The sequence below is a fragment of the Hirundo rustica genome, chromosome Z (genome assembly GCF_015227805.2).
Source record: "Hirundo rustica isolate bHirRus1 chromosome Z, bHirRus1.pri.v3, whole genome shotgun sequence".
Taxonomy (NCBI): Eukaryota; Metazoa; Chordata; class Aves; order Passeriformes; family Hirundinidae; genus Hirundo; species Hirundo rustica.
The window spans coordinates 55,308,966-55,321,830 of NC_053488.1; the positions used below are offsets into that span (position 1 = coordinate 55,308,966).

The 12,865-nt window shown below is 34.3% G+C and overlaps 1 protein-coding gene across 6 annotated transcripts in view; it reads left to right on the plus strand.

Moving 5' to 3' along the window:
• SLF1 (SMC5-SMC6 complex localization factor 1) overlaps nt 1–12,865 on the plus strand; it is a 34,096-nt gene that overhangs the window by 664 nt on the left and 20,567 nt on the right. For 3 of the 6 annotated variants that reach the window (XM_040089704.1, XM_040089701.2, XM_040089703.2), the window contains exons 2-7: nt 243–356; nt 510–585; nt 3,086–3,329; nt 5,344–5,506; nt 8,499–8,630; nt 9,985–10,038. In XM_040089704.1, coding sequence (XP_039945638.1) covers nt 243–356; nt 510–585; nt 3,086–3,329; nt 5,344–5,506; nt 8,499–8,630; nt 9,985–10,038 — 783 coding nt within the window. Of the gene's footprint in view, nt 1–7; nt 357–509; nt 586–3,085; nt 3,330–4,376; nt 4,493–5,343; nt 5,507–8,498; nt 8,631–9,984; nt 10,039–12,865 lie in introns of those variants that run through there. The other 3 variants (XM_040089702.2, XM_040089705.2, XM_040089706.2) reach the window with 3 other exon arrangements.

Sequence of the window (12,865 nt, forward strand, 5' to 3'; positions counted from 1 at the left end):
GCCAGACATAGGGGGCTCGGCCCACTGCAGGCTGCGATTTGGGGGTCTCAGGCTACTCCGTTACCGCCTTTCAGGTGGCTTTGCTGTGGCAGGCTTAAAATGTGGTGTACCAGCATTCATTCCTTTTGGCGTGTTTTCCTATTTTATTGGAAATGAAGTAGCAAATACTATTCCGGCCTTGCAAGCAATTTCTCATGGTGTATATATTTTGTGTTAATGTTTCCTTTTCATTCTTTCAACAGATGGAAAGTGGCAGCCAGAAAAGGATAATACAATTAACTGGATTTAAAAAACAAGAGAAGAAGGCATTGCTCAAATGTTTGTTCAAGCTGAACTGTGTTTTTATAGAGAGTAAGGTATTGTTCATTACAATACAGCAAAAAGGATTAGATTTGGAAGTAAAAATGCAAGTCTTAGAAGAAAGGACTATGCGATAGGTTAGTTGTTTATAAACAGACAAAGAATTTAAATGTTTCCAGTGATACAAGTGTGTTGTTTTGTTTTGTTAGAAATACAGAAATTGTACGCATCTTGTAGCAAAAAAGCTGTGCAAGAGTGAAAAGGTCTTAGCTGCCTGCGCTGCTGGTGAGTAAAAGATTTGCTGTTTAATTTCATAGCATCACAGCATAAGTCTGGAAAGGACCCTTAAAGGGGTTTTCATTTTGGAATTAACTGTCTTACAAACCTTAATTCTTCTAATGTTATACATTAGATAATGAAGTCATGCTTAAGTTATTTGGATGCTTAAAAGAGGGCAGAGGGAGTATGAACACCTGTAGTCAGCATGGATTTTTGATTATAAGTTCATGTAGAACATTCACTGGTAAAAGTCAGTGTAAGTTCCTGTTTATGCAGCAAGAGAAAATTCTAGACTGTTGCCATTCTGATGCAAGCTTCTGGTCTTTCCTCTTTAACTAGGGTCTGATGCTGAAGTCCCATATATAAACAACTAAAATGCTTTTAGAATGAAAAATCTATATTTTAATATTTATTTATAGACTGATCACCTGTCAGGATTCTGTGATGAGGTTTGAATATCTTTTAGTTCTGAGATATCACAATAACATTTTTAAGCATGATATTTATTTTCCGTAAAGCATATTACTCTAAAGTGTTAAAGCAGTTGTTAGTATGGATAATATTAAATTAAGAGATAATAGACAAATGACTTAACATACATTTGGGTTTAAAGACATGTAAATTCCTTGATTTCATACCATATTAGTAAGCATTTTCAATTGTCTCTTACTGCTAGAAACTCGGGGGCATATGTGTATATATATGTATTTATATATATATGGATGGATGGATGATTTTTTTCTGCTAAAATAAAATTCTGACTACACTCTTATCAAAAACTTTCCATGAGGGAAAAATTATAAAAATGCATTAGATTTCTGGCACAGCACTTCATTTTACGAATTTTAAACCTTTGAGTTAATGTTTTCTTACTTTTTGGAGTTCAAAATTTGAAGATATTTTCCTGAACAGAGTGGAAATAGTACATGTAGTGCTCTCATGGTGATGCAAAACTGTCACGTTTGCAAATCTTCCCCAATACCATCTAATACTTTTTAATCCAGAAGAGGTGCTAATTTTGCATAATCATTGCTTATGTGATGGCAGAGACAGTGTATTCATTCCTACTGTGTCGTTTTTCCAGGTAGTGATTAAAGCTCATGTTTAAACACATTTAATTCATCAGAAATACTATCAAGGATACCACTTGTCATGTACTTCCTAGCTGACAGGAGTTTTGAGATGGAAACTTTGCATGACAGTGGTTCTAACAATCAGGTTGTGCACAGCATACCTTTTCCAGTCATAAATCTACCGGTACCTGTGCTAGGTTTTGTAGAAGTGCCATCTGTGCTCCTGCACTGAGACATTTTGTCAGTCAACCCTGCTGTTCTGTGAAACCAATTAGGTTCATACAATTCAAGTCAATTTCTGTTACAGTGTCTTCTGTAGGTAGTGTTTCAATACAGGAGCAGGGTACTAACCACTGCTCTTGACCTGAACCTGTAAGAAGACAGAGAGACAGAGAAAAGGGGAAGATCATTACATACTATATCAAAAGCATACATGTGGAAGATGAAAGAGGAGAGGTGGAGGAGGTGGAGCCAAGGGACGAGAGAAAAGGATGTGAAAAGAAGAAAGGGGAAAGAAAAAAGTCTAAAATTGTGTCCCCCGAATATTGATACTCACTACACTAGCAGTGCAAGTAATATTAAGAATATATAAGAAGAAGAGCTTACATGTTAAATGTCTAGTTCTTCTTTAAAAGCATAGGCAATAAAGTATTTCTTCATTTTAGTACATTTGTGTAAGTGTGTCACCGAGACACACAAAGCAATCACACACAGACAAGAGATTTCTGCAGAGGTTCTTCCGATCCAGCTCCCAGCTGAGAGAGTGGAGAGAAGAGAGCCCCTTTGTTTATTTCTTACTTTTTATACATTTGTGGGTCTAGCAGAAGATTGGCTTTTTGGGGTTTCCACCCCTCAGCCTCAGTGGCCAGACCATTTGTCAGTTACAATTGTTTTCAGGTTAGAAATATGCAAACAAAGGACAGAGAATGAAAAACAAAGGATTTGTTTATATTACATCTGTGGGAAAGGTAGAAAACTGCTCTTAATATTGTACAATAACTAAAAAGATCTGACTCCATTTAAGAAAATCAAAAGGCTCAGAAAAAACAGGGTAACATAAGTGTCAAATGGCATTAAAAATAAAGGACTTACCAAGGTTCTGTGGAAGTCCTAAGAACAAAATCTGGGAAGCTGAGAAAATATATTCGAGATTTTTGAGGAGATACACAAGTATTTTATCTAGGAAGGGTAAAAAAGATACTTAATAATTAAAGAAAATAAAGTGATTGTTTTCAGTGGCATTGTGGATTTTTGATTCTGGAGTCTGAAGTGGAGAATTCTTGTAATAGGAATAAGTTTTTAAAATGGTACTTCTAATCCCAGCTTTTATTTGCACAAGAAAGGTTGAAGTTAATTTTATATTTGTTCTTCAGTTGATTGCCATTTGTCTGCATGAAAAATCTTCTGTGGTTGACAGTAAATTTTCTTTTTAGGAAAGTGGGTACTAACTAAGGAGTACATAATTAATAGTGCTGAAAGTGGTAGATGGCTTGATGAAACAGCATACGAATGGGGATATGAAATTGAAAGAGACACCCATTATTCACCTCAAATGCAATCTGCACCTAAAAGATGGCGTGAAGAACTGACAAACTCTAGTGCTCCAGGGGCCTTCCACAGATGGAAAGTTGTCCTCCTTGTTAAGAGAGGTGATAAACGAATGGCATGTATTAGAAGGTAGGAGTTCCATCCCAGTTAATTTGGTCCACACCAACCTCCAGCTATCCAAACTCTGAATTAGTTTCATTAATATATTTCCATACTTTTATTATGACATTAAGTCTGTAACATCACTGCTTTTCTTGCCTTCTTTTAGTGTTAAAATAACATGCATATGTTTTTATCAAGTAAGCTGCTAACAGAAACTTTCTCCATGAGGAAGATACACAGATATGCAGTTTTTATTTTGTGTGGGTGTTAGATTCAAGTAGTAGCTAGAATTGGATAATTTGCTTCACTTGGCTGGATGACCTGACTGTGTCTTATGGATCCAGGCCACACTGTTACTGACCTGATCAGTCTTTGTGTCACATTTATGTAATAGGTTCTTTTTGTTCTAAGACAGAATGATTCTGATATGTTATAAATACAGCTAGTTTAGAAAGGGAGGATGGACGTATAAAGGGAAAGAAAAGGTAGGAAAGAAAGATAAAACCAAAGTGCAAGAACGCTGGGAACATATATTTCTCTTCTGTATTCTTCCTACACGTTTGGATTAATGACTTTAAATTCTACATCTGAATTGAAATCAGGGCATATTTAAGTCCTTTTTGTATCTGCTACAGTAAAAGGAGCATCTCCTGACAGTTTCAGAGCTTTTAATTCATTCAGATACTGTCCAGCTTTCTATTGAGATCCCAGTTAGTTAGGACTGCTCAGGTCTGAGTGTGCCACAGATGCACAGTCAAGAAGGGAAGTGCGGTTTGTCTGTTGGATCATAGCACAGGGCTATATACTACATCACAGAATGTCTGTCTGTCTCTATTTCATAAAGATAAAGCAAAAGGTAATTGAAGTTGCTATCTTCTGATTTTGCTAAATGAAAATATTTTAAATATGCTGGTTTTTTAACTGAGGGGGAGAATTTACTATGCCCTGCTATGCTTGTGAAAAATGCTGCTTCTTTTTCCATGAAAACTGATTATGTAGATGTTCATGATAACACTGTTAAAATGCTGTCTTGCACATTGCTGTCTGTTTCTATTTCTTGCAACAGAAATAACCTTTAACAGGAACAACATCAGCAAGACAGGTGAACAAGTTTTGTAGAAGGTGTTTTTCCAGACTATTTCCCATGCACTCAATATGGGAATCCTTTTAGTCAGTCATAAAGCAGACAGGTAGATATTTTTTGTCTTCAGCAGATACTGTTTTCAGTCATAAAAGATTATATAGCTTTGGGGAAAGTCTGGTTTTTTCCTAATATTTGACATCGTTGTGCCTTTTATCCCTATTCTATGCTCTTCCTGCCTTTAATGCCTAGCTGTTGGATGGGTAAGTGTGTAAGACCAGCACAATTTTCTTTTTATATATGTGGATTATGAAAAAGAAAACCTATATTCAGAATGTCATTAGATCTTATTTTTCCACCTTTTTTTTTATCCGGCATTTTTTCTAAAAGATAGGAGCACTTGCACCTATACAGATCTGGAAATTGTTCCTGGGGAAACTTATGTATAATGGTGCCCCAAAGACAAGCAGATCTCTTTTCTGTATATGATACTGGACAGCACTAATGCTGCAAATGTATATTTCTATTATGAAAACATCATATTACATTTCAGAAAAGCAGTGTGCCATTTTTTGTTAACTGCTTAATTTATAGGAAAACTTAACTAAAAGGTCATCATTTGGGGGTAGATAATGCAATAAAACATAGCTGCTGTCATCCAATTTGATACTTGAAAAGGGTGCACAGGTGAAACTTTATATCCGATATATTGGAGGTGTACATTAATTTAAATAAGTAGAGTTAAATTTTGAAGAGAAGGATGTTTTGTTAAGTGGCTTCTTTCATTTTCTGAAGGTTATTAAGTGCACTTTTATCTTTCTAATGAAGTTTGTGCTGTGCCATACATCTAGAAGCCTTATTCAGTTGCACTTGCATGCTTTTATTTTGTGAATGTTATTGTAGCTTTAGGCAGTGTTACTATAATATAGTAAATACATCTTCCTAAATATGTTTATGTAGAGTTCTTAAAGCTGGAAAGGCAACCATATGTTCATCTGAAAATGCAGAGCACAATATAACTCATGTATTCATCGGTGGTAAAGTTTCTCCTTTACAAAATAAAAAGTGCCTCTCTGAAGCTCGACACTACCCTTTGCAATATATAGGACATTACCTTTTTCAAGTGAGTAAACTAATTTATTGATTACTTTAACTAATGCTGTGTTAATAATGGAGGGGAATATAATCAGCCCGATTGTTTTGTGGTTTGATTAAAGGTAAGACAACTTTCTGATTCTGGGACTGTGTATCCCAGAGATAGGAAGGCTCACGAATGTATACAAATAGCTGAAGGGAGGATGCAAAGTAGACAGAGCCAGGTGGTAGACAGGCCTGTGGTGCCCAGTTACAGGAAAATGTGTACAAATGGTAAGTCAGGAACCATTTGGGGTTTTTTTGCTGTGTGGTTGATGGAACACTGTGACAAGTTTTCTGAGGAGGCTGTAGAGTCTCCACATGCCATCTGCACTTGGTCCTGTGCTAGTGCAGAATTCACTAAAACCAGAATTTTGTGTTACTATTTCACTTAAGAGAGATGCCCCATGTTTCATACTTGTTTGCTTACCAGATGTACTGTTGAGAAATTCTTAGTAATTCTTAATAATTTGAAATTCTTAGAAATTCGTAATATTTTGATCTGAAACTATTAAAATGCTTCAGAATATTCACTTAGTGTGGTAGTTTCTCAGACTCTGGGGTCTCTTTAGTCAACTGCTAATTGAAACTACCACCTTTGCAAGAAGTAGGAGCTAAAACTGTGTTTGTTACCATATGTAAATGCTTTAGTCTCTTCTGATCAAGGCACTTAACTCTCCCTGTAGTAAAGGTATTACAAAGGGGTGAGAAGAAGGTTAGAAGGTCTTAATGTTTACATCATGAATAAAACACATCAATGTGAGCTCTAGTGCTTACTCTATTAATAAAATTTGCTCAGAGAAGTTGCTCTCATTTAAACCTTTCAGCTAAAATGGACATTTTCATAGATGAATTAATGTAAAGTTTTTATGGCTACCTCACCTTTTATTGATCTCTATCAAAATCACGTGTTTCTTGCTATGGACCCTGAATTTTTCACAGGTGAGATAATGACTTTGCATCTTAATGAGTCCATTAATTTGCACGTATATTTTTTTGCTTAGATTTCATTAAAGTAACTCACCTTAGAGACTAAGAGAACATTAGCTTTCTATTTAGATGAATCTGAAGAACCCAGGAAACTGCCAAAGCTCCTAGTCTCTTAAAAGGAAAAGAATAAAACACAGGCAATCAAATCACAGCACTTGTCCAAATATATTAAGCTTTATCAAAGAATGTTATGGATCTGCTCTTTTCTCTTTGTCCCAGAAGTACTTGGCATATAATTCATTAGATGGTTCCAACTTCATAAATTTGTAGTCACACTATCTGACTGCTACTTCTAACAAATATAAATCTCATTCCTCCCCTAAACATCCATATATGTGTCTAGATGATGGATTTAGCAGAACAGCATTATATTCTTTTCAGGGCAACTGAAACTCCACTGATGTTCAGGGTATTCTTGGTGTGACTTTTTTTTTTTTTTTAAACTAAGTCTTTGCTTTATGTTCATATTTCAGTATCTGTTCTGTTCTTATTATCTCAACCTTGTAAGTCTACTGTTAAAATACTGTGTGGTATTGTCATTGATGATATAATTTTATAAGATGTCAAATTTATTGATTTGGGATATTAAAACACTTGCATGATTTTAGTCTCATACTTGAACAGTGACTTTAAAGGCTTTGTTGGATGCATGCTGGAGTTCTTAAATTTTTGCCAAGATTGTACTATAAATTGTTTAAATATAAGTGTTTTAATGAGCATATTGAAACTAGCGTGCACGAAGGGCCATAAGGAGTAAAGACTAGTTAATGCATCAGAGTTCAGTTATCCATAGCTCATCAAAAGCTATTTAGAACTCTATTCTAGTTTCAAAAATACTTCATTTTCTTTTGAAATGTTCAAGAAGTTTTTGTTCTCAGTATTTGTTTAGACATACAGTTATGCATGTGCCACATACATTTGTTTTGAACAATACATTTAAAGGAAAATCTGAAAATAGGATGACACATGTAACTTTTGAAACTTTATTTTGAAAACATGGAAGTAGGCACTTCTTGCATCTTGTCATTGCATGCACTATTGTGTTTTTTTCTCTACTGTTGTGTCCCAGACTCGATTCGCCCATCAGATTGAAGTGTTTGAATTAGGCAAGTTACAACAAGCCTACCACACCTGCTCACAATAAAACACAGCCAAGGGAATACTTCACCTGTATCTATCTCATGATTCTTAACGCGTCACACTGCAGGAGGAGTCTGTTTTTGTGGTTACCTGTTTATTTACCTTAAACAAACATGGTGTTTTATTCTTAACCTGTGTATCTTTGACAAGAAGCGTGCATTGAAACTCTTACTGAAATGTATGTTCTTAATCCATGAAGTAAATTTAAAATATTTTTTATAGTGATTTTTTCCAAGCAGAAGTTATTTTGTGGTGTTACTGAGTGTTTTCAGAATGAGTTGGAAACCAACTTGAGAAATGCTTCCTCATTCCCTGTGCTGAAGTAGGTGAAAATGATAGGTGGACTCAGAGAATTAATTACTAGGCAAACAGACAAAGCTATCAAAGAAAAAATAAGACAGTAAAACCTATTAAATTTTAAATTACAAATTTTTTTCATGTGTATAGGCAAGAATGAAAAGATTTCATTGTAGTGGTCTATACAAAATGACTAGACAAATTGAAGATGAAATGCCTTATAAAATCTTTACTACATTTTTGACCAGTTGAAAATATGTGAGCTCTGGTTTTAGTTTATGATTCAGCCACGGGGACTGTGATTTGACCTAAAGTCAGTTAGGAAAAATAAATACAGGGAAGCTTACCTTGATATGTCCTATGTAACTTCATACATCAGTGGTTTGTTTCCAAACCAGCAGCTCTTTATCTGTCACATGATGTAGACCCTTACACAATTACATAAACATATACACGCAGATACAATTTGTGATACAATATATGGAAAGACCTAGCACATAAAAGTTGCTTAGACCATTAGCTTTGAAACAAAGTATTATTTTTTTGCTCTGCAGAATGAAATGAAAAATTCCAAAGATACACAGATGAACCATTTCCTGGCTGCACAAGAAACAGACCATGTCAAGTCTAAAATGCAACTTGCTGAAATGAAAAATGTAATTATCAAACATATGTATTTTACTGTGGTAAGTAACAGTTGATGCTTTCTTAGCATTTTTCATTTTATATACATATAATTATATATTTTTATATTATTTTAATTATTTGAAACACCTCTATCTTTCATTGTAGTATTGAGCCGATAAAGCAGATGCTTTAGATACTGCCTTTTATCCTGCAATATTTAATAATCCCATATTAACTACATCTACCATTAGATAAACTAAAACTTAGTAATTGGCAATTCATTGCCATGCATGTGTAGAAGACATGGTGTACTACTTAAAACCTTGGTGTAATAGATAAGGCTCAACAAAATGTCTTTGAATTACAGTCTCTCTTTGATTTTTCTGTTATCTGGCTAACTTAACGCTAAGACATTTTTCAAAACAATCATGTTTTAGAGCCAGTGTTTTGTTAACTTTGATGAATGTTTTTTATTACAAATCAAACGTAGGGCTAATGCACTTCTTTGGTTTCATGCTGTCACAGACCTAATCCTGATAAAATTGCTACATTAAGAGTTAACACCACTATTTCAAGTCAAGAAAAAGCAGCTGCATACCTTGAGTTAGGATATATTATCTCTGTAAGTTACAGTGATGTGGATGGTGGTGTCTAAGTATATTTGTAGAAGCTTGGTTACATGAAGCACTGTAAGTTCTTAGTGGTGGAAGAATTAAACATTTTAAGCCCTCAAGACACACACAATGTTTAAACACAAGATTACAAGTAGAGGACTCATGCTGCTTAAATCTGTGTACCATCAAGTGCTACATCTTTTATCAGTGGCATTTTATCAAGGCTATACCCACCAGACAGTTAAAAAATAATTTTGTTGTTAATTTTTTAATGTGTTTTCCATACAGCAAGTGCTCTGGTTCAAACTGTTATGTAGCAATCTGCAGATGGATTAACCCTTCCAAGATGGTCTTTCCTAAAGATATTTTAGTAACATGTTTTAGTAAGATTGTAATACTAGGCAATAACTAAATATAGCTATAATAGTAATACATTTTTGCACCTACTACCATATTTTTGCATGCAAGAGGAATCCAAACTTAGCATTTTGCCACAGAAAAACTGAAAACTAGTTTTTTAATGTCTAATATAGGAACACTGTCCTTAAAGAGCAACCACATAACAACAAACAGATAATCGGGGAAAATCAGAAGGAAAAATTTCCCATATTTTATTCCTTTTAAGTCATTAGTCCCCTATTTCATAGTTTAACCATCCAAAAGACATATCTAAGTAGACAAATCTAAATGATATGTTGTGCTTGAACTACATTTAACAGAAGTTGTCATTTGGGAAGTTTCATGCACTATTTATTGAATATGTTGAAACTGTGCAGGTTGACTTTATACTGTTTTACAGACTATTAAGCACAGACTTACGCAAACAGACCAGCTGAACAAATGCAAGCCGGAGGTAAGAATTGTTGAAAAAGAGGGCATGTTGCACATATGGAATTTTATTATGAAGTTAGGCAAACATACTTTAATTGCAAAAATAGCTATCAAGAAAAAAATAGATTTTGGCTATCCAAAACTCTCATGAAGTTATTGGTGCATTAAAGAGTATCACTGGGTGTTGAATTGCTGTTTTTCTTGTGGTACTTTCAGTACTGTCCCTGTTATTACAAAGAAACTGCTTAATCCTGCTAGTTAAGAGAAACTTACCACTAATGTTAGGAAGACAAAAAGCAAAGATGTCCTAATGTGATTTAAAGCATCTTAAATTAGTCAAGCACTGTATTTATGCAGTTGCAATAAAGGGAGAGTGTACACAATTTTTAGCACTGCTCACCTGCTTTATCTAATAGAGACAGATTTTAGATAAGAGGTTATCTCACTGTAAAAAGAAACAGTACTTGTTCTTTCAGCATATGCCTGATACTTCATCATGTGGGTTTCCAGAGTCAGCTGAAGCACAGATTGCAAGCAGAATGCTTTATGTTTTCAGTCCTGTTTTCATAGTCACTTTGACTTAATTTTTTTTGGTACTATTTAATTTCTCTTTTTTATTTCCATTAAGACAAATAAATGCCATAAAACAGGTACAGATCAGCAGTAGGTTTTAATAAGTCTTTGTTATAAATACCTGAAGTTAATTATTACTTTTAAAAGTTTTCCTTGTCTATCAAGGAATGTTTCAATGTTGAAACTTTGCCTCCCTAGTACTCATTTTATACTTTGGCCATGAACTACTAGTAGTGCATTTTATATGGCAACTTATGTTCTTTAAAAGTTAAAAAGGTTAATACTTAAATTACATGTTTACTTCCTGTATTTCTTGGTAACTGAAGATCTGGTATCTTCATGAGCCATACTATATAGTTACCTAAAATCAGTTTTTTCCTGATTTCTTTCTATTGACAATAGGGGAGGAAGAAGAAAAGTGTTTTTAAAACATAAGCAATAAAATACTTTTGGCATGGTCCAACACCATCACTGTGTGTGTTTCTGCTCCTGGTGAGGTTTGCATTGAAATTTAATCTTAGTGTGTAGTTTATTGAATTAATGGGATAAAAAAATTACCTTTCTTAACAGGTGAACGCTGAAATTGTTTTCTGTACTCTTAAGAATGATACCATTTTTTGCTTGGAAATTTTAAGCTTAATTGTAATACCTCTCTTACTGTTAGGTCACTTTTATTACTTTATGGAGTATCCGCTGCTAGCCTTTTTATGATACATGACTTCTGTAGTCAGTATATTTATGGTTTTTGTTAGCAGCTCCAGTAAATATTTCCAGTAATACTAATGAAGTAAAATCAAACCTGCAAATTAAATTAACATGTTAAATCTGCCTACTGTATTTTGTTGTCTCAGGTTGCATCTGCTAGGAAGGCTTAGCTCAGCTAAGTGTTCTGTTCCATCATCATCCCAAAAATATTTATTTCTCTTTTCTTTCACATCACGCAATGTAAAAGATGTATTGTGTGGACTGTGGACCTTCTTATTTCATTTGTTTCTGCTCAAAGTGCTAATTATTGTACCAGCAGTGCTTCACAAGAAACTCCTGTTTCCTCTTCAGAGTGCAAGTCAGTGGATCTTGAACAGCTTATTAAGTCTCTTCAATAATAGGTGTCTCCTGATACTGACAAAAGTTTATTGCCTCAGTTTTGTATCATCCTTTTTTACCTCTTAGAAATATGATGAACTCCTCTCTAGTTTCTCTTTGACTTGAATGCTATGCAAGAGGTACCGCAGTCTTCCCAGAACATCTTTGTTTTATTTTTTTTTCTTCAAAATAATGCATCAATGTTACTGTTTCTTCTAGTACAGAATTTTCAAAAAATAGATGTTTCAGTCACAATATATAAAGCAGGATGCTGGTGTGATCACAAGGTGAAGGTCAGTGGTAACGTGCTTGTACATGCCCAGTATACAGTCTTACATACAAAATCCAGGCAGCAGAGGAGTTCTTTGATTGTCACTAAACAGTTTATGATTGCTCTTTAGATGTGCTGTTTCCATGTAATTAACATTACAAAAGTATGAATGCAACCATTATTTCCAAAGGAAATTTTCGTGGAGATTTTAATAGTGCATATATGAATGAGAAAATTGAAATAAATGTGAGTTGCAAACACCAGATGCACAAAGACTTGATTAAAAGAAAATTGTCTACATGAACAGCTTTAGTTATTGTTAATGAAACAGTGGTTTACATTAGGAATCTGAGATATGAGACACTTGCGGAGAACCTAAATATCTAATCCTAAGGCAGAGTTTGTTCACTGAGATTTAGCTGTGATTTAACCATGATTATAATTTCTTTCTGAATTTTTTTCATGTTTGAACAGAGCTCCTAATGTTTTTTATCTTAATACTAGAACATTTTTGGAAGCTATGTAATAGCAGTATATTCTTTAGATTTCAGATCCACAACTGGATTCAGTCTGTGTTAATTTAAAATTTAAACTAATCTTAAAACAATTGGTAAGGTATTTAAATTGGATAACAGGAAGATTTCTCCCTGTAAAGGGTTGTCCAGCTCTGGAAAAGACTTCCCAGAGTCGTAATGGAGTCATCCTCGCTGGAGGAATTTAGAAGATGTGTAGAAGTGGCACTTAAGGACATGTTTTAGTGGTGGGCTTGGTAGTGCTGTTAATGCTTGGACTCAGTGATATTAGAATTCTTTCCCAACCTGAAAGTTTCTATCTAATACACATTAAGAGACAGGATTTTTGGCATACATCATAAAGTCTACATGTTATCAGAGACTATAACATCAATAAATTTATGTAACTG